This window comes from Bubalus kerabau, chromosome 23 (assembly GCF_029407905.1).
Source record: "Bubalus kerabau isolate K-KA32 ecotype Philippines breed swamp buffalo chromosome 23, PCC_UOA_SB_1v2, whole genome shotgun sequence".
Lineage (NCBI taxonomy): Eukaryota > Metazoa > Chordata > Mammalia > Artiodactyla > Bovidae > Bubalus > Bubalus kerabau.
Window position 1 is genome coordinate 38,398,138 of NC_073646.1, and position 17,177 is coordinate 38,415,314.

The following is a 17,177-nucleotide window of genomic DNA, read 5'->3' on the forward strand; positions in this document are numbered from 1 at the left end:
AACTGAATTGAGGCACCAGGACAGTTATGTGACTTTCTCAAGGTCACAGAGCTCTCAGGGAGAATGCCAAGTCTACTGGTATCTGTCCCCACAATGGTGACTGATCCCATCAGTGAGTGACATCTGTCTAGCACTTTTAACCTTCTTAAGGGGACTCACTCAAATCTGTCCCCCTCACCCCCTGGGGACCCCGCAGCTACTCCCCTAGTCCCACCCAACTCCCTCTCTCTGGGTGGGCTCTTTTGCCAAGGATGAGGGAGAGGCCCAGCTGGGACCAGGATTCAGGCTGCGGGTGTCCAGCCTTTAAGGTCAGCCAGACTGGCCTCCTTCTAGCAGAAAAGACTCGCTCTGTTCCTGTTACGGCAGATAGAAGCGCCTGCTTGGGCCAAGGAGTGTCCAAGGAGCGGCCTGGTCTCTTCTCATCGCGGTTGTCTTGAGTGTCGCAAGGCCTCTGACAGCGTTGTGGGCCCAGGGACATAAGCCTCATTTTGCAACAGGTGCAGAGAGGGTAACCAGAGGAAGGGCATCAGTGCCAACGCCTGCGCCCGGGCCCCTGCGCTTGGGTCCTTCTCTCTGGAGGGACACAGTTCTCGGGTCCACCGCCCAGCGCCGGGCACACGGTGGCTCCTCAGCGTTTCTTGAACGGAGGGCAGCATCTCCAAGCCGTGTGCGTCATGAGCGAAGGCACCTGGAGAAAGAGCCCAAAGGGCCCTTCTCGAGGTTTCGCAGCGTCGCGCGCGCCTCTGGGGACGCTGAGTCAGAGTCGCCGGGCGCGGGCACGGACGCTTGGAGGGGAGGGGGCGCCGACTGGAGGAGCGGGCACCAGGGAGGGAGGGATCGAGGGGAGAGGAGGGGCGCGGCGACGGGAGGGAGGAGGGGGCGCAGATTGGAGGAGCTGGGGCCCGGGGGGAGCCGGGAAGATCGCGGAGAGAGGCAGGGTGCAGCGGGGGCCGGGGAGGGGGCGCAACGCGGCTGACGTGGGCCGGGGTCGGCGCGGCCGGCTGTGGGCGGCGGCGACGCGCAGAGACTCCGCGATCCGAGGCGAGGACGAGCCGGCGCCGCGCCCGCACCTCCCCGCACCGCCCTCGCCGCGCGCCCCACGGGCGGCCGCCGCCGCAGTCGAGTCCAGCCGCGTCCCCTTGGCGTTCCAACGGCTCCCGGCGCCGCCATGGCCCCGGCGCTCTGGCCGCGCCTCGGCCGCATCCTCTGGCTAGCTTGCCTCCTGCCCTTGGCCCCGGCTAGGGTGGCCGCAGGTAAGGCGCCTCGCGGATCGGCCGGCCGCCCTCCCCGGTCGGCCGCGCGCCGGGGGCCTCGGGGCGGTCTGGAGCCGGCGGCCTCGCCGGGAGCCGGGGCTGCGGAGGTGGCGCCCTGCGTCCTGTGCTCACCTCCCTCCTCTCCCGAGGCCGCGCACTGTGGAGGGGAACACGGCCCGACGGGCCTGTCCCTTCACCCCTGTCCCCTGAAGTCGCCGGCACTTGGGGGGCTCCCCGCGCCCCTTGCTTCTGCAGGCCCTCCAGATCGGCCCTGCCCTAGGAACGGCGTGGTGGCTGGGGCCTCCATCCCGGAGCCTGGGAGTCTCCAAGCCTCTGGAGGTGGGAGAGGATGCTGCGGGGGGACCAGGGATGCTGGGGTCGGTCGTCACGCCACAGACCACAGGGAGTGCGGCCAGATTGCCTCCAAATGTTGCCTTATTGGGAGAGGCGTGCCACCCAGCTCCTTTTCGGCTTCGGGGTGGTGGTTGGGGGCGGGGGGATGCGATTTTCAGAGCCCGGGAAGCCAGCCTGCCATTTCCTCTCTGGGAATGGTTTCCAAAATGGACCCCGAGCTGAATCCGCTGGGTACCACTCCGTGGTCCCCCGGGGCTGTGCTTCTAGCATCCCCACCTCCTCACCGCCCGAAGGCCAGCACCCCACTTTTCTGGGCCATTTTGGCGACAAAATAAAGGGGACCCAGGTTGGAGAGTTTGGAGTAGACTGTTGGCAGCTATTGGGTGCGTTCAAGATTATTGAATGCAGCTATTCAATATTATCCAATATGTTCATCATGCCCCGTCCCCCCCTTCAAACAATGGTAGAGAGAAGAAGAGATCTAATCCTAACTTGTGAAATGAAAGCCACAAGGGAAAGTAAAAACCCTGCATCTTAGGAGTGAATGTTAAGAGAATTTTGTGCTCGGTCAGGATAATCTGCTTCTCCCTGGATATTCACATAGAAATGAGGTCTCCTGTCTGTTGGGTTTACAGGTGTCCAGAAATGATCAATGTGGCCTAAATTGCCGGGAAAAAAAAAGTAGGAGGGGATTAATTCTTTGGAAATCATATGTAGTTCCCAGCCTGGCCTACTGCACCCATGATACAGTCGAAACAACTGAGATGCGGTTGGGGAAAACCCACAGGAGAGAAAGATTCAGAAGCCCTTTTGCAGCCTCCCCAGGTCTAAGTCAGACTCAGGCACGCTTCCTGTACCAAGGGTTGAAGTCAGAAGTTGGTGTCCTGGACCATTCATTAATTCCAGGTTGTGTTGTTCACACTTCAGAGGTACTTCGGGAAGTGTTTTGGGCTGACAACATGTACAAGGTGCAAAGGCCGATGTAGCCCTTTTCTAGAAGGTTCTAGGGCCCCTGCAGGCTGTGTGGTCAGGGAGTATGTACATGCTCCAGGTGGAATCCAAGGGAGCCTGCTGGTGGGCATTCTTCCACAGGTCAAGCTTCGTGGCTCTTGCCACTTCACATCTTGCTGTGGCCCTCTCAGCTCTGGGCCACTGGGGTGCCTCTGGGGTCCCTCAACCCTGGCCTGGGCTGCTCTGTACTCCAAAGCCAGGGCACCTGGACTCCCGAACAGGAAACATGGATTTCGACAGGTAGGTTACCCAACCGGGGCTTGGTCCCTTCAGCCACAGGTGGCAAAGACTTCATGGTGCATTTCAGATTCTGGACAATTCTGAGACCCTGAAGACGAGGGGCAGCATCACCCAGGGGCTGTGAAATACCTGCTTTAAAAAACAAAAACACAAAGCGCCCTTGGAGTCTCAGCATCTGGATGGGTGGTGGAGGGGATGGCTCCCAGGAGCTGGGCCACTGCTTGCTGTAGCTGCGTTTGCTGTAGCCACATCCCCTGCCCTCCCCCACCCTGTCCCTCCACCCAGCTGAGCCGGCTGCCCCCCTATTCCATTCCCCTGGCAACCAATCTGCGTCGTCTCGTCCTCATCATCGCTCTGACATGCGCCCGTCTTGCTGCAGATGCTGGCCGGCCATTAGCATGCAGCCGAATGTCCCTGCCACCTGCCAGCCTTGCTCTGGCCCACGTGCCTCTCCTTGTGGGGGGGAGACGGTGGGCAAGAGCAAGAGGGTGAAGGGTGGAAATGGCCTCTCATCTCAGCACCTCCTTCTGCGGCAGCCTGGCCAAAGGCTGGCCCCCCCACCCACCCCCACCAGAGGCTGCCCCCCAGCCAGAGGGACTTAGCCTGGGGCAATGCGGATTTATTCTGACCCCAGGCAGTAGCGTTATCCCCTGGGAGCCCTTGGGGACTCAGGTTCCCCAGTGTAAAACCTACACTGTTTTTTTTTTTTTTTTTCAATTTAAAGAATCTTTGAAAGTTTTTTTTTTTTAGCTTTTATTTTATGTTGGAGTATAGCAGATTAATTGGAGAAGGCAATGGCACCCCACTCCAGTACTCTAGCCTGGAAAATCCCATGGACGGAGGAGCCTGGTAGGCTGCAGTCCATAGGGTCGCGAAGAGTCGGACACGACTGAATGACTTCACTTTCACTTTTCACCTTCGTGCATTGGAGAAGGAAATGGCAACCCACTCCAGTGTTCTTGCCTGGAGAATCCCAGGGACGGGGGAGCCTGGTGGGCTGCCGTCTATGGGGTCTCACAGAGTCGGACACGACTGAAGCGACTTAGCAGCAGCAGTAGCATAGCAGATTAATAACATGGTGATAATGTCAGGTGGACAGCAAAGGGACTCAGCCATACACTATGTTTTCTTGGAGAGACTTCTGTCTGGAATTCTCTCTGAGATTAAGACACTGCTGGTCCCTTTTGCAATGCTAGCTCAGATGACTTTATAATTCAAAATATGGCATCAAGGAAAGGGATTCGGAACCGATGTGTAACATGAGTGACCAAAAGGCTGGAGACAGAGTCCCCAGTAGGGGCAGGCGACATGGTGTCTCAGGGTGAATGGGATCCAGCTGAGGACCCACTCGGTCACCTTCCAGTTTGGCTGAATCAACAGGTCTCTCGTGAACCCCACAAGGGCAGGGGGCATGTCCTGTACTTTTGGGTCCCCTCAGAGCTGTGGGGTGGGGCCCAAGGAAGGGGCTCAGTCTGCAGCACCTGGATGAAGAGTTTTCTAGGGCAGCACCAGGTGGGCTGGTACCCCTGCCACACCCTTCTCTCCAGGTGCCACTCCACAGCACAGTGTCCAACCCCTACTTGGTGCCGAGTGCTTGACTAGGCTAGGAGGAGACGGGGATGACCCCTGTCCTGCCCTCAGGGAGCTTGCAGTACAGTTAGGGGAAATGAGGAAATGTCTATCCCAACCCAGGGTGAGCTGTGTGCCAAGCTGTTGGAAGAGTGCTGAAGAGATGGGGGTGCGGGGGGTGGGAGTCAGGGAGGGCTTCCTGGAAGAAGTTATATCCACAGACAGCTAAGTGAAGAAGAGTAGTGGGGACAGGATGTGCAAAAGCCTTGAGGCTATGAAGGACAGAGCAAGTGTTAAAGCTACAGCATGGATGTGCCAAGACATGAATGTGGATTCCCTCTACCTGGAGGCCGGCCCATGATCAGATGAACTGTGCAGGAAGCTGCTTGCTGGGGTGGCTGAGGGTAGGGCAGGACTGGAGACCAAGGGTCAGCGGGTAGGATGGAGCAGTCATCTACTGGATGGGGGCTTCCCAGGGTGGCGCTACTGGTAAAGAATCCGCCTGCCAGTGCAGGAGACACAAGAGACATGGGCTTGATCCCTGGGTTGGGAAGATCCCCTGGAGGAGGAAATGGCAACCCACACCAGTATTCTTGCCTAGATAATCCCATGGACAGAGGAGCCTGGCAGGCTACAGTCCATGGGGTCGCAAAGAGTCAGACACAACTGAGTGACTGAGGACACACACACACACACACACAAGTGGTGTTCGTAGTGATGGAGAGGAGCAGCGAGAGTGGCAGGGGCCCAGGGATCCTCTAACCAGACAGAGAATGACAGGTAATGAGAATGGTAGCTTTGGGAGGGGAGAAAGCCAGGGGGTCTAGAGCAGGGGACCCCAGCCTCTGGGATTAATGCCTGATGATCTGAAGTGCAGCTGATGTAGTAATGAGAGAAATGAAGTGCACAATAAACGTGATGCACTTGAATCATCCTGAAAATATCCATACCCCGCTCTCTACCCAGCTCAGTGGGAGAATTATCTTCCACGAAACTGGCCCCAGGTGCCAAAAAGCCTGGGGACTGCTGCTGCATCCCTGGCCTACAGAACTTTGGATGATGAAGGATATATTTTCCATCTGTGCTGTCCGGGAGAGCTAGGGCTCTTGAGAGCTTGAAATGTGGCTCTGGTGCAATGGAGGGACTGAATTTTTTAGTATTAATTACATTTAAGTGATTAAACATAATGGCATGTGGTTAGTAGCTACTACATTACTGCTTAGTAGAATTGAAGTCACTGTTCCTGGGTTCCATCAGCATTTAGGAGGTACCAGAAGCCAAGGGAGGGGGTGCCTATGCCTGGGAAAGGGAGAGGTGGGAGGGGCTGAAATGATGGGGGTGGGTGTTGTGGTCCCTCCTCCCTTCCTTCTGTATCACCTCATCTGCCCAGGTGTGCCCTGCCACAGGCTGGACAGTCTCTAACCTCGCAAGCCCTTCAGACATCGCACCTGAAAAGGAAAACCCAAATTGCAGGAAAAGAATTACCGAAACACACAGTAGTGCTCTTGACGAGAGGGAAGAGTTCTGGGAATTCAGATACACCTGCTTGAGGGATTATCTTGCAACCACTGAAGTTCATGTTAGGACCCCCGCGGACATGCTTTTGACGTGTCGTAATATGGAAAAAAAATAATGCAGAGTTGTGTGCAGAGGGTGATGCTGACAAAGTTGGAACTTTGGTGCATGAAAAAGAGCCAGAGGACCTTAATCTGTTAGCAGCTGTTGTTTTTTTGGGGGGTAGGGTAATAGGACACTTCTAATACTCTTTATGTGCATGTATTACTGTGTGTGTGTGTGGCCGCTCTGTACTGTGTGGCATGCAAGATTTTAGTTCCCCAGTCAGAGATCGAACCCATGCCCCCTGCATTGGGAGCATGGGATCTTAACCACTGAAGATTCCAGGGAAGTCCCTGTCTTAACTTCTGTGATGGAAATAAACCTGATTTTTAAAATCTTACCCGTGAGTATGATAAAAATCTGCAGCTATCTAAAGCAGGTGAAGCATAATAACTTAGGAAGATGCTTGATATGCAAAACCAGCAACAACAGTGGAATAATCTCAGAGTAAGCATCATTTGAAAAAATAGTAGGCAATGTCCAAATATAGTAAGAGGGATCGTTGCTGATTATTTTAAAAGTTTTCTTTTTTAAAAAAATTTTATACCTTTCTGTATTTTCAGATTATAATTAGTCTTACATTCAGTGTAAGACTGAATGGTCTTGGTCGGGTGGGGAGTATTATTTAAAAGGTCTCTTACATGGTCTCCATTCCATGTCCACCAGGCCCTGTTCTCTCTCTTTTGAAAAAATATTTGTTTATTTAAAAAAATTATTTATTTATATTATTTGGCCATGCCAGGTCTTCCTTGAGGCACATGGGATCTTTCTTCTTTGTTGCAGCATGCAGGATCTTTTTTTCAGTTGCAGCATGAGGAATCTTTGTTTTTTTTCAGTTATGACATGAGGGATCTAGTTCCCTGACCAGGGATTGAACCCAGGCCCCCTGCGTTGGGAGTGCAGAGTCTTAGCCACTGACCACCAGGGAAGTCCCCAGGCCCTGTTCTCCGCTTGCAACCTGCAAGTCTTAATTCCCAGGTTCCCTGTAAGAGCTGTATGCCCAATATGTCAGTTAAAGTTCCTCAAGGAGCGGACCCAGCTGGAATCCGAGCGCCCCACTGCTGACCCCGGCCGAGACCCTGGAGGTCCCTGAGAACGTGTGGTCCCATGGAGCCTTTCTGTGATAACAAAGATCTGTATCCACAGTGTCCACTCTCGTGACCCTTGGCCACATGCGGCCGTTGAGCCCTTGGAACGTGGCCAGTGCGACCAAGAAAGTGGGTTTGAAGTTTGTTTCCTTTTGACTGAAGCTTCAGGAGCCCCACGTGGCAGTGGAACCAACCGTATCGGGTGGCTCAGATCTAGAAGCTCTCAGTTTGTGGATTTGCAGACTGAGATCAAAGAGAAGGGCCCAGTCTTGGATCACAGTGACCCTTCCTCCCGAGGCTTGTTCTGCCGTGTCAAGGCATGAGGCCTCTAAGGGGATCCAGATTCAGCTCTGTGTTTCAACTTGAAATTTTGTTTCACATGTAAAGCTTGGGCCCAAAGAGTGGGTGATGCGGGAGGGCGCCTTTCTGGGCAGCAGCTGCAGTGTTTCCTCCTGTGACATGAACTGATGGTCATTTTTGTAGCTGAGAAACCTGGCCAGGTCAGCAGACTCATGCTCTGTAAGGCCCTGCGTGGCTGGCATGAAAAAAGAAAATAAATTGAGACAGTGGAAAGAGTGTGGGGTTTGGAGTCAGCTGGGCCTGGGTTCGAGTCTCCACTTGGCAATGTGCTAATCGTATGATCCTTGGGCTTGTCCCTTGACCTGACTCAGTTTCTCCACCCATGAGATGAATAGACGCCCACGCAGCGTGGGGCAGTGTGGCTCCTGGCCATGCCCTCTCCTGAAACACAGCCTTTGTTTCTGGGTTCCTAGGCCTGTATGAACTTCAGCTCACCACCGATGGCCCTGCCACCACGGGGGCAGAGGTGACCATCATGGCCAGCCTGGTGGCCGACGACAACGGCAGCCTGGCTCTGCCCGCCAGCACCCGCCTCTACCACTTCCACTGGATCCACACCCCACTGCTGCTCACGGGGAAGGCGGACGAGGCTTTCAGCTCCACCATCCGCGTCGTGGGGAGCGTGCCCGGGGACTTCCCGGTCTCCGTCTGGGTCACCGCCGCCAACTGTGGGATGTGCCAGCCTGTGGCCAGGAGCCTCCTCGTCCTCCCCATCACAGGTGAGGACCTTCCCTCCTCGCTGATTTGCCTTCAGGCTCTTGGGGCAGAGAAAACAACCAGCCTGGCATAGGCATCACAACCATCACACATGGGCAGATTAGACCCATGGTTTTCAGTTGCTGTCAGTTGAGTTAACAAAGGATCAGAAGATGGTAATACCCACTGCTGGCAGGGCTGTGCTGAAATGGACACAAAGTGCGTATTTGCTACTGGGGTGTCAACTAATACAGGCCTTGGGGGAGGAGCTGATCCATATGTATCAGTGGCTGGAAGTTATTTTAGTCTTCCGATCCTTCTTTCTCTTTCTCTCTTTCCCTATCCCCCCTACCCTACCCTTCTCTTTTTTCCCTTCTTCCTCCCTCACACCCTCCCTCCGTTCTATTTCCAAGAACTCCCTGCTTTCTTGGAGTTTACAATCAATTTTTTCTTCTTATTTATTTGGCTGCACTGGGTCTTATCTGCATGCAGGATCTTTAGTTCCAGCATGGGAACTCTTAATTGTAGCATGTGGAATCTAGTTCCCAGGCTCCCTACCTTCGAAGTGTGGAGTCTAAGCCACTGGACCACCAGGGAAGTCCCTGTACTATGCTGTGTTGAATCACTCCTTTGCAACCCCACGGACTGTAGCCTGCCAGGCTCTTCTGTCCATGGGATTCTCCAGGCAAGAATACTGGAGTCAGTTGCCATGCCCTCCTCCAGGGGATCTTCCCGACCCAGGGATCAAACCCAGGTCTCCTGCACTGCAGGCGGATTCTTTACTGTCTGAGCCACCAGGGAAGCCCAAGAATATTGGAGTGGGTTGCCTATCCCTTCTCCAGGGGATCTTCCTGACCCAGGAATCAAACCGGCATCTCCTGCATTGCAGGCAGATTCTTTACCAGCTGAGCTACCAGGGAAGAAGCCCCAGGGAAATCCCTACAATCTATTAAAGAACTTACCTTCGAGTAATAAACCTCCATTTGGGTAATGGTTTATGCACGAAAGTGTTCCTCACAGTTTCTATAATAACAGAGGAAAATAGCAACAAGCTAAGTATGCAACCATAAGAATACTGATTATAATTTGTAATAATAATGATCTTTACAAAGAGTGTGTTTTAGCCTGAGAGAGTACTCATGCTTGTAAATTTTTAAAGATCAAAATGAAATTCTATGACCAATTTGATCAACTGTGTTTAATGTATGTATACCTTAAATATGTACACACATGTACTTGGCAATGGGCTTCCCAGGTGGCTCAGTGGTAAATAATCCACCTGCAGTGCATGAGATGTGGTTCCATCCCTGGGTTGGGAAGATCCCCAGGAGAAGGAAATGGCAACCCACTTCAGGATTCTTGCCTGGAGAATCCCACGGACAGAGGAGCCTGGCGGGCTACAGTCCATGGGGTCACAAAGAGTCAGACACGACTTAGTGACGAAGCAACAACACATGTGGTCAGTAGAAATGCTCGTTTTTTTTCTAGGCTCATCTAATACTTTGAAGTATTTCCCAAGAATTGATTTAAAAGCCTGTGCATTTCCTTCTGGTCCTGGGCATCTTTTGCGCCAGAAAGTTCAGGGTCCTGGTGAAAGGGGTACAGGAGCGAACTGTACGTGTAAGACAGGAAGTGAGCCTTCACCAGCATCCACTGGCCCGGGGCAGTGCCTAGGAGGGAGGTGTATGCCTCTGTGTTCAGAGACCTGCAGGGTCCCCTCTTGTTACCACAACGGTGACAGTCAGGAGGTCGGGTGGGGGAGAGGCTGCCCTGCCAGCTGGCACATGGCTCTGCCCTCCTCCACCCTGGGGGCAGGGGACTCACCCTCCCGTGGTTTCTCCCTCCCAGAGTTCCTCGTGGGGAACCTTGTGGTCACCCAGAACACCTCCCTGCCCTGGCCCAGCTCCTACCTCACCAAGACAGTCCTTAAAGTCTCCTTCCTCCTCCACGACCCCAGCAACTTCTTCAAGAACGCCTCGTTCCTCTACAGCTGGGACTTCGGAGACGGGTATGTTCTGACCCCCTTTGATGCCCCAGAGTCCTGGCCTGTGTGGAGTGCTCTGTACTCTGCTATCTTCACCTGCTCACTGTCACTCCAAACATGCCTTGCACACCTGCTCTATGCCAAACTCGGGGTCCCTGGGGACCAGTGTGAGCCAGTCTAATCCCTAACAAAACTTGTTCCAAATTTACAGATTTAAAATAGTAAACAGTAAACATAATAAACCAGGACTAGATTGGAATGTAGGCGATGATCCCCTGCAATTGAATAGTTTGGCAGTGGGGAAGGCATTTCTAAGAATATAAATAAAAGGTAGAAACTGTAAAGGAAAAAAAAATGCTAAGTTTGGCATCATCAGATTTAAAATTTGAAATGAAAGAAGCAAGTTGAGCCAAAAGATAATGGTTAAACTGGAGGAAAATATTTAGAAGATATATAATAGGTAAAGGTTCAATAAACTTCATATATAAAGAGCATCAACAAATCAACAAAAATATTTTCTTTATTGTTACTCAAGTTCCTTTCAAAGTGATTCAGGTAATTGTAGAGGAAAATGTCATAACTTAAGATGGAGGTATGATTCTTCCTGTTCTACAGATGAGAAAAGTAAGGCTGAGAGTTATGTAGATAAGAAATTTGGAGCTGAGATTCAAAGCCAGATTTGTCTTAACTCCAAAGTTCATATTTCTCCCCTTCCCAGATCATCTCTATCTAACACACGGTCTTTCCTTGGTCTGGATGGGGTTGCAGAGCACTTCCTGGCAGGTGACAGGCGCCTGTTGCTAAGAGTTCTTCTACCTGTAACTTACAAGTCCAAAGATGACCAGCAGCCACTCCACCCATGTAGGTCAGCTGACCTCATGACCTGGCTGGCCCTGGGGACTGCTGCTGAGGTGACATTTTTCCTTGCAAAATGACATTGGTCTGAATGTGTCACTGTACACCCAACCGCTGACCCTAAAAAGTCACGTGGATCACTTCTGTCATCTCTCCCCTCCCCACACCATACAGCACCCAGATGGTGACCAGAGATGGTACCATCTATTATAACTATTCCATCATCGGATCCTTCACCGTGAAGGTCAAGGTGGTGGCAGGGTGGGAGCAGGTCACGCCGGACGCCAGGAAGGGCATTCTGCAGAAGACAGGTGACTTCTCCGCCTCGCTGAAGCTGCAGGGTGAGTCTTGAGGGGTTGGTGTGGGTTGACTGTTTGGGTCGTCGAGGAGCCCTGGGTACCACTCCTTCCAGGGCTGGAGCACATACAGATCAGAGTGGCTTGCACAGCCTCTCTTCAGCTCCCTTGGCAGCCCTGTGAGGGGTCTGTCATTGCCCACTTCTAAGAGGGCCCTGAAGGCCATGGAGGAGGTTGGGGGCACCGAGTGGCAGAGCCCAGACACTGTGCCGTGATAGGGTGCATCCCCGTCACTCTCTTTCTGTCTACATTGTCCTGTCGGGGTTGGGACGGCCCTGGTCGGCTGCACCGGGAGGGAGCCTCCAGACCCGCCACTCCTGGCTTTGTCAAGACGGGGCACTGGGGCAGCTGCAGCCGATTTCTCAGTCATGCTAACAGGGTGCTGGTCCCCTGCCCCCCACACAGCCCAGATGGTGGGGAGGGAGGTGGTTATCCTAAGCCAGCCCCAGGTCCTGCTTACCAGAGTCCTTCTGGCTTCCCCCAGCAGTCTCAGTCTAAGCAGCTCCAGCATCTGCTGCTGATGGGGAAGCAGGACTCTGGATGTGACCTGTGACCTGCCCTCCCGGGGGGCCAAGTGGACAGGTGGTTGCACAGCCCAGGAACCCCGGGAGCCCCGAGACAGCTGTCGTCAGCCACCACGTATAATGAGGTCTTCTTCTTTGCTTTTCAGAAACCCTTCGAGGCATCCAAGTCTTGGGGCCCACCCTAATTCAGACCTTCCAAAAGATGGTAGTGACCTTGAACTTCCTGGGGAGGTGAGTGAAGCCTGGCGCACACCGTGCTTGGTCTGTGGTCCTGTCCACACTCCCTCTGAGAGGCTCCTGACTTTGTTTCAGTTCAGTTCAGTCGTTCAGTCGTGTCCGACTCTGCGACCCCATGGACTACAGCACCCCAGGCTTCCCTGTCCATCACCAACTTCCAGAGCTTGCTCAAACTTATGTCCATCGAGTCAGTGATGCCATCCAACCATCTCATCCTCTGTTGTCCCTTTCTCCTCCTGCCCTCAATCTTTCCCAGCATCAGGGTCTCTTCAGGTGAGTCAAGTCTTTCCATCAGGTGGCCAAAGTATTGAGTTTCAGCTTCAGCATCAGTCCTTCCAATGAATGTTCAGGACTGATTTCCTTTAGGATGGACTGGTTGGATCTCCTTGCAGTCCAAGGGACTCTTAAGAGTCTTCTCCAGCACCACAGTTGAAAAGCATCAGTTCTTCAGCGCTCAACTTTCTTTATAGTCTAACTGTGACATCCATACATGACAACTGGATTTCATCCCTGAGGGGACCCAAGTTAGGGAACACACAGAGTGGCGAGCCCACCCTTCACTGGGCCATTGGAGAGTCACAGCATGACTCCATTCTCAGGGTCCAGGGGAGGGAGCACTGGCCTTGTGGGGCTGTCTGCAACGTGGGAATGCCCTCACCCCTTCAAATCTATAGAAAGCCCACTTATCCTTTCAGATCCTACTCAAATGCCACCTCCTCCAGAAAGCCTTCCCTGACTTCCTCATTGAAGAGCATGCTTCTCCGTCCCCTTGAAACACCAAGGGCATCACTGGAGCATGCATTCTGCCTCGCCCAGCAGTCTGTGCATGTCCCTGTATGTGTCACTGCCCTGGCCTCCCCTTGGAGTCTCGGGCCATCTCTAATGTACTACCATATTCCGTGGAGGCCTGGGCACCTGGGTGTTCTTTCCTGGAAAGAACACTGAAGTTCACGACTGCCTGACCTTTCTTGGACTTGGTCTGTGCTCACACCCCTTGGCAAGCTGAAAAAACATCCCCCCCCATTTCCCTGCAGCCCCCCTCTGAACGTGTGCTGGCGTCTTAAGCCCGAATGCCTCCCGCTGGAGGAAGGGGAATGCCACCCGGTGTCCGTGGACAGCACGGCTTACAACCTGACCCACATCTTCCGGGATCCCGGGGACTACTGCTTCAGCATCCAGGCTGAGAACGTCATCAGCAAGACGCACCAGTACCACAAGATCCAGGTGTGGCCCTCCAGTAAGTGACACTTTGCCTCTGCTCCCAGCAGAAGCCAGCCAATCCTCCCACCACCACCAGTTACCCTTGATCCACCAGTGGCCGTCAGCAGCCAATCCCACTATTACTAGAATCGTCGGTAACCTTGCCGGCCCCAGTCAGCACCATTGCTGACCACCCACAGCACCACCACCAAACTCTAGTGCCATCGGCCACTGCTCTAGCCCCCCGATACCAGCCGCCTTCAGTCCCAGCAACACCACTCTCAACACCAGCTGCACCAGCCGTGACATCTCCGCGCGCCAGCGTCAGCGCGGCCGTAGCAGCCACCCTGGCGGCCACCAGCGCCGCTGTCCATGCCCCTGCTCCCAGCCCCGGCACCCACCATTTGGGCCAGCGCCATCCATACCGTTTTGCCCTGGGATCATCCCAACTTCAGCTCTCGTGTTGCCACCAGCGCTGCCAGTGGGCAGCGTCCCTCCCACACGTGACCTCTGCCTCCCTTGTCCCCAGCACGAGCCCTCCATCCTTCACTGCCGTCACCCCCGCCCCATCACCTGCGTCTCCGTGTGTTCGTTTCCACCAAAACGAGCATCTCCGATGGCGACTGTGCCGGCCTCACTGGGCTGTCAGAAGTCTCCCAGGGAGTGCGGGCAGCTCAGACAGTGTGCGGTGCAGTCTCTCCCATTCACGTGGATGCCCAGCCGTCCCCCCGGCATACTCTTCTCCAAACAGTCACATGGTCCAGCTGCTGGCTCGCAGCCTTGGGATTGGCTGATGACAGCATCAGGTTCTCCCCTTCACTTCCAGGGGGTCCTCTGGAAATGTCCTCCCCCAGAAGAGGGCTTTCTTCTGTAGAGGAGAAAGGATCCCAGGCCCTAGGGATGGTCTTTCAGATGCTCAGCCAGGTCCCACCCTGTGTAGTATTAAAGGGGACTCCCCCCCACAGCTGCACTTTCCCCAAGGTTGACCCTATCAATGCACCAGATGTGGTTACCACCCCCTTCAGTCTCCCAGTCCCTCCTCCTTGAGCCGACTCCATGCTCTGCCCTGGGCCCTGGCTGACCCTGTGTGCCAGGCAGACTCTTTGACCTGCGGGCATCCCTGGGGGCCTTGGGCCCTGACTCCCCCAGCACCTCCTGGGCACTGAGCACCTGGGATCCCCTGCATCCTGCGTAGAAAGCTGGCACTGCAGGTAATCCATGCTGCCTTTCCTCAGAGACAGATCCTTTTGGTGTACAGTGGTGTCTCTACCAGGAGGAGAGTGGGAGAAGGGTGAGAAGGAACCCACACTTGCTGATCACCTGCCTTGTGCCTGCCTCACCTGGTTGCATCTCCACGGCCACCTCGTGGGTCAGCATGACTGTCAGGTCACCTGGGCAGAGCCAAGATTTGAACCCAGGACCCGCTGGGCTCTTCTTGTTCTGCCCTGTGGCTTCTCCGCAACAGGATCTAAGCGAGCAAGCCCAGAGCTGCTGGAGGTCACAGGGATGCTTGGGTGTCCTCATGCCCTGGCCTCCTTCCCCAACACAAGTCACCCGAGAGAGAAAGGAGGAAGCTGCTGGGTCTTTCATGGTCTAGGCTTGGAAGTTGTACGTCACCCCTCTGTCCTCTGCCACTGTTTAGAAGCAAGTTGCTATGAGTCCAGCCCACACTCTGGTGGGAAATTCAGTTGCACCCTTTGAAAGTTACTATCAAGTATCGCTTTAAAACCCCAACAGACCCTACCTTGGGTTTTGTGAAATCCTGGATTTGCCTATTGGAGTTGCTTGACTGGGATGCACGTACACAAAGAAGGAAAAGGCTCTGGTGGGCTCTGTTCTCTCCCCTGTGCTGTACCCTGAGAGCTGGTGTTCAGCACTGACTGCCCAGGCTCGTGGCTCAACCCCCTCTTCCTCCCAGGCATCCAGCCGGCTGTCTTTGCTTTCCCGTGTGCCACGCTCCTCACCATGATGCTGGCCTTCATCATGTACATGACCCTGAGGAATGCTACTCACCAGAAGGACATGGTGGAGGTGGGTGCTCGGTGGGGTGGGGTGGGGTGGGGAGGCTGGACTCCTGGCCTTGACAGGAGAGGATCTGCAGAGAGGGCGAGGGGGAGACCAGGGGGTCTAGGAGGTGCTCTGGATATCAGAGCAAGACCCCAGGGATGGGGCTGAAGTACCCATGAAGCATCCATAACTGGGGCCCCGTTGATAAAGTTGGTTGCTTCTGATGTCACTTACCCTACTCTGCTTGCCCTTGGCCTGCCCACCATGCCCACGAACTGGTAAAGGAGAGGGCAGCCAAAAGCAGGGGAAACCCAGAAAGCAGAAAAGCCAAGGGCACAGGGAAGCCCCGTGTAGTGTCCAAAAGGTGTTTCTGTGCGTGCTGCAACCAGGCAGCTGAGCTTGTAAGAGGCTGCCCAGCCGGGCTGCTGAGCTCGTAAGGCCACCTCACGGGGCTGCAGGTGGGCGGGAGGGTGATTGACCCGTGGGGTTTTATTCACCATAGGTGGCTGATTTTGACTTTTCCCCCATGTCTGACAAGAACCCGGAGCCGCCCACTGGGGTCCGGTGCTGCTGCCAAATGTGCTGTGGGCCCTTCTTACTAGAGACGCCGTCTGAGTACCTGGAGGTCGTCCGCGAGAACCATGGGCTGCTGCCTCCCCTCTACAAGTCTGTCAAAACTTACACGGTCTGAGCGCCGCCCACCCCCAACCCAGTTTCAGTGTTAACTGACTGCTGACCGGGAATTTTGGGCAGTGTCGGGGGCAGGCTGGTGCACGCCATGAGTGCGAGGCCATCCGCCCTGACCAGTCATCCATCTGTACAGTCTAGCCGCCTCCACAAGCCCTGCTCAGTCCCACCTCCCAGCCATCCATCCATCTATGCGGCCGGAAGCCCCTCTCGGTCAGCCCTGCCCCACCCCTTGCCTTTGAGGAGGCCCCCAAGTGGGACTCTGACACTGGACGCGGTCCATGTTCTCCCCTAGGTGTGCCCACTGCCCCTCACAGATTTCTCCCCCATTTGGCACATTTGCCGTCCATCTGGGGTTCACACTTCCCTCCCCCAGGCAGCCCTGCCCAGGTCAGAGGGCTAGGAGGAAGCTCACAAATGGTTAATTCAAGGCTACATCACGAAAGATCTTACATACAGGGACAAGCACACATGACGTCACCCAGACGTTTCAGACGACTTCCCCTCTCTGTTAGTTGGTTGCTGAGATGTCCCCTCCATCAGAGCTAAAAGGAAACCTGACCTTTCCCACATGGCCCCGACAGCTCCGGGGCCTGGCTCCTGCCTTTGTGTGCTGTCCCAGGGGCTCCTGGGTCCCCTTCTAAGGACACCCTGTTCCCCGTCTGCTTGCTGGGGGTCGGGTGGGGGGCAGGGCTAATGCTTTGTGAGCGTGAAGTTCTTTGTAGACAGCACTTTCTTTTATTGAGTCCCTGTCAACTTGCATTGAGGAAGAGGCTCTGTGGCAAAAGAGTCAGACTGGGGGGAAACTTGGGTACCCTGTGCGGGGGGCAGAGTTCTCGCCCCCTTAACTGCTCCCAAGGAGGCCTTGAGAGGGAAGAGGACTGGATGGAGCCCAGGGTGGGGGACCAGTCCACCCCTCTCCCTTTGGCCCAGTGGCCTGGGGGAGGCAGGTCAGGTGCAGAGAGTGTGGGTACAGAGGGAGCCCATGGTCGGGACCCCATCCACTGTGCAGGAGTGGGGAGCAACCTGGGCCTGTCTGGGGAGGGAGCAGGGCCGCGGAGGCCGAGCTCTGTCACCGTAATTGTTTGCTCTCAGACTCTGTGCTGAAGACAGCATCCCCACCATTGTACAGCTCATAC

At 54.8% G+C, this 17,177-nt stretch overlaps 1 protein-coding gene across 3 annotated transcripts; it reads left to right on the forward strand.

Moving 5' to 3' along the window:
* The first annotated feature begins 1,168 nt into the window (after window positions 1–1,168).
* On the forward strand, window positions 1,169–16,042 carry TMEM130 (transmembrane protein 130). 3 transcript variants are annotated; one of them, XM_055562311.1, is made up of 8 exons: window positions 1,169–1,253; window positions 7,906–8,211; window positions 10,037–10,196; window positions 11,202–11,368; window positions 12,054–12,138; window positions 13,179–13,381; window positions 15,263–15,375; window positions 15,854–16,042. In XM_055562311.1, exons 1-8 carry the CDS (start codon window positions 1,169–1,171, stop codon window positions 16,040–16,042), a joined length of 1,308 nt encoding a protein of 435 aa, XP_055418286.1. The 3 variants fall into 3 exon arrangements, with proteins under 3 accessions (XP_055418286.1, XP_055418287.1, XP_055418288.1); XM_055562312.1 differs by having other exon boundaries at window positions 15,890–16,042; XM_055562313.1 differs by lacking the exon at window positions 7,906–8,211 and having other exon boundaries at window positions 15,890–16,042.
* Window positions 16,043–17,177: the final 1,135 nt, after the last annotated feature.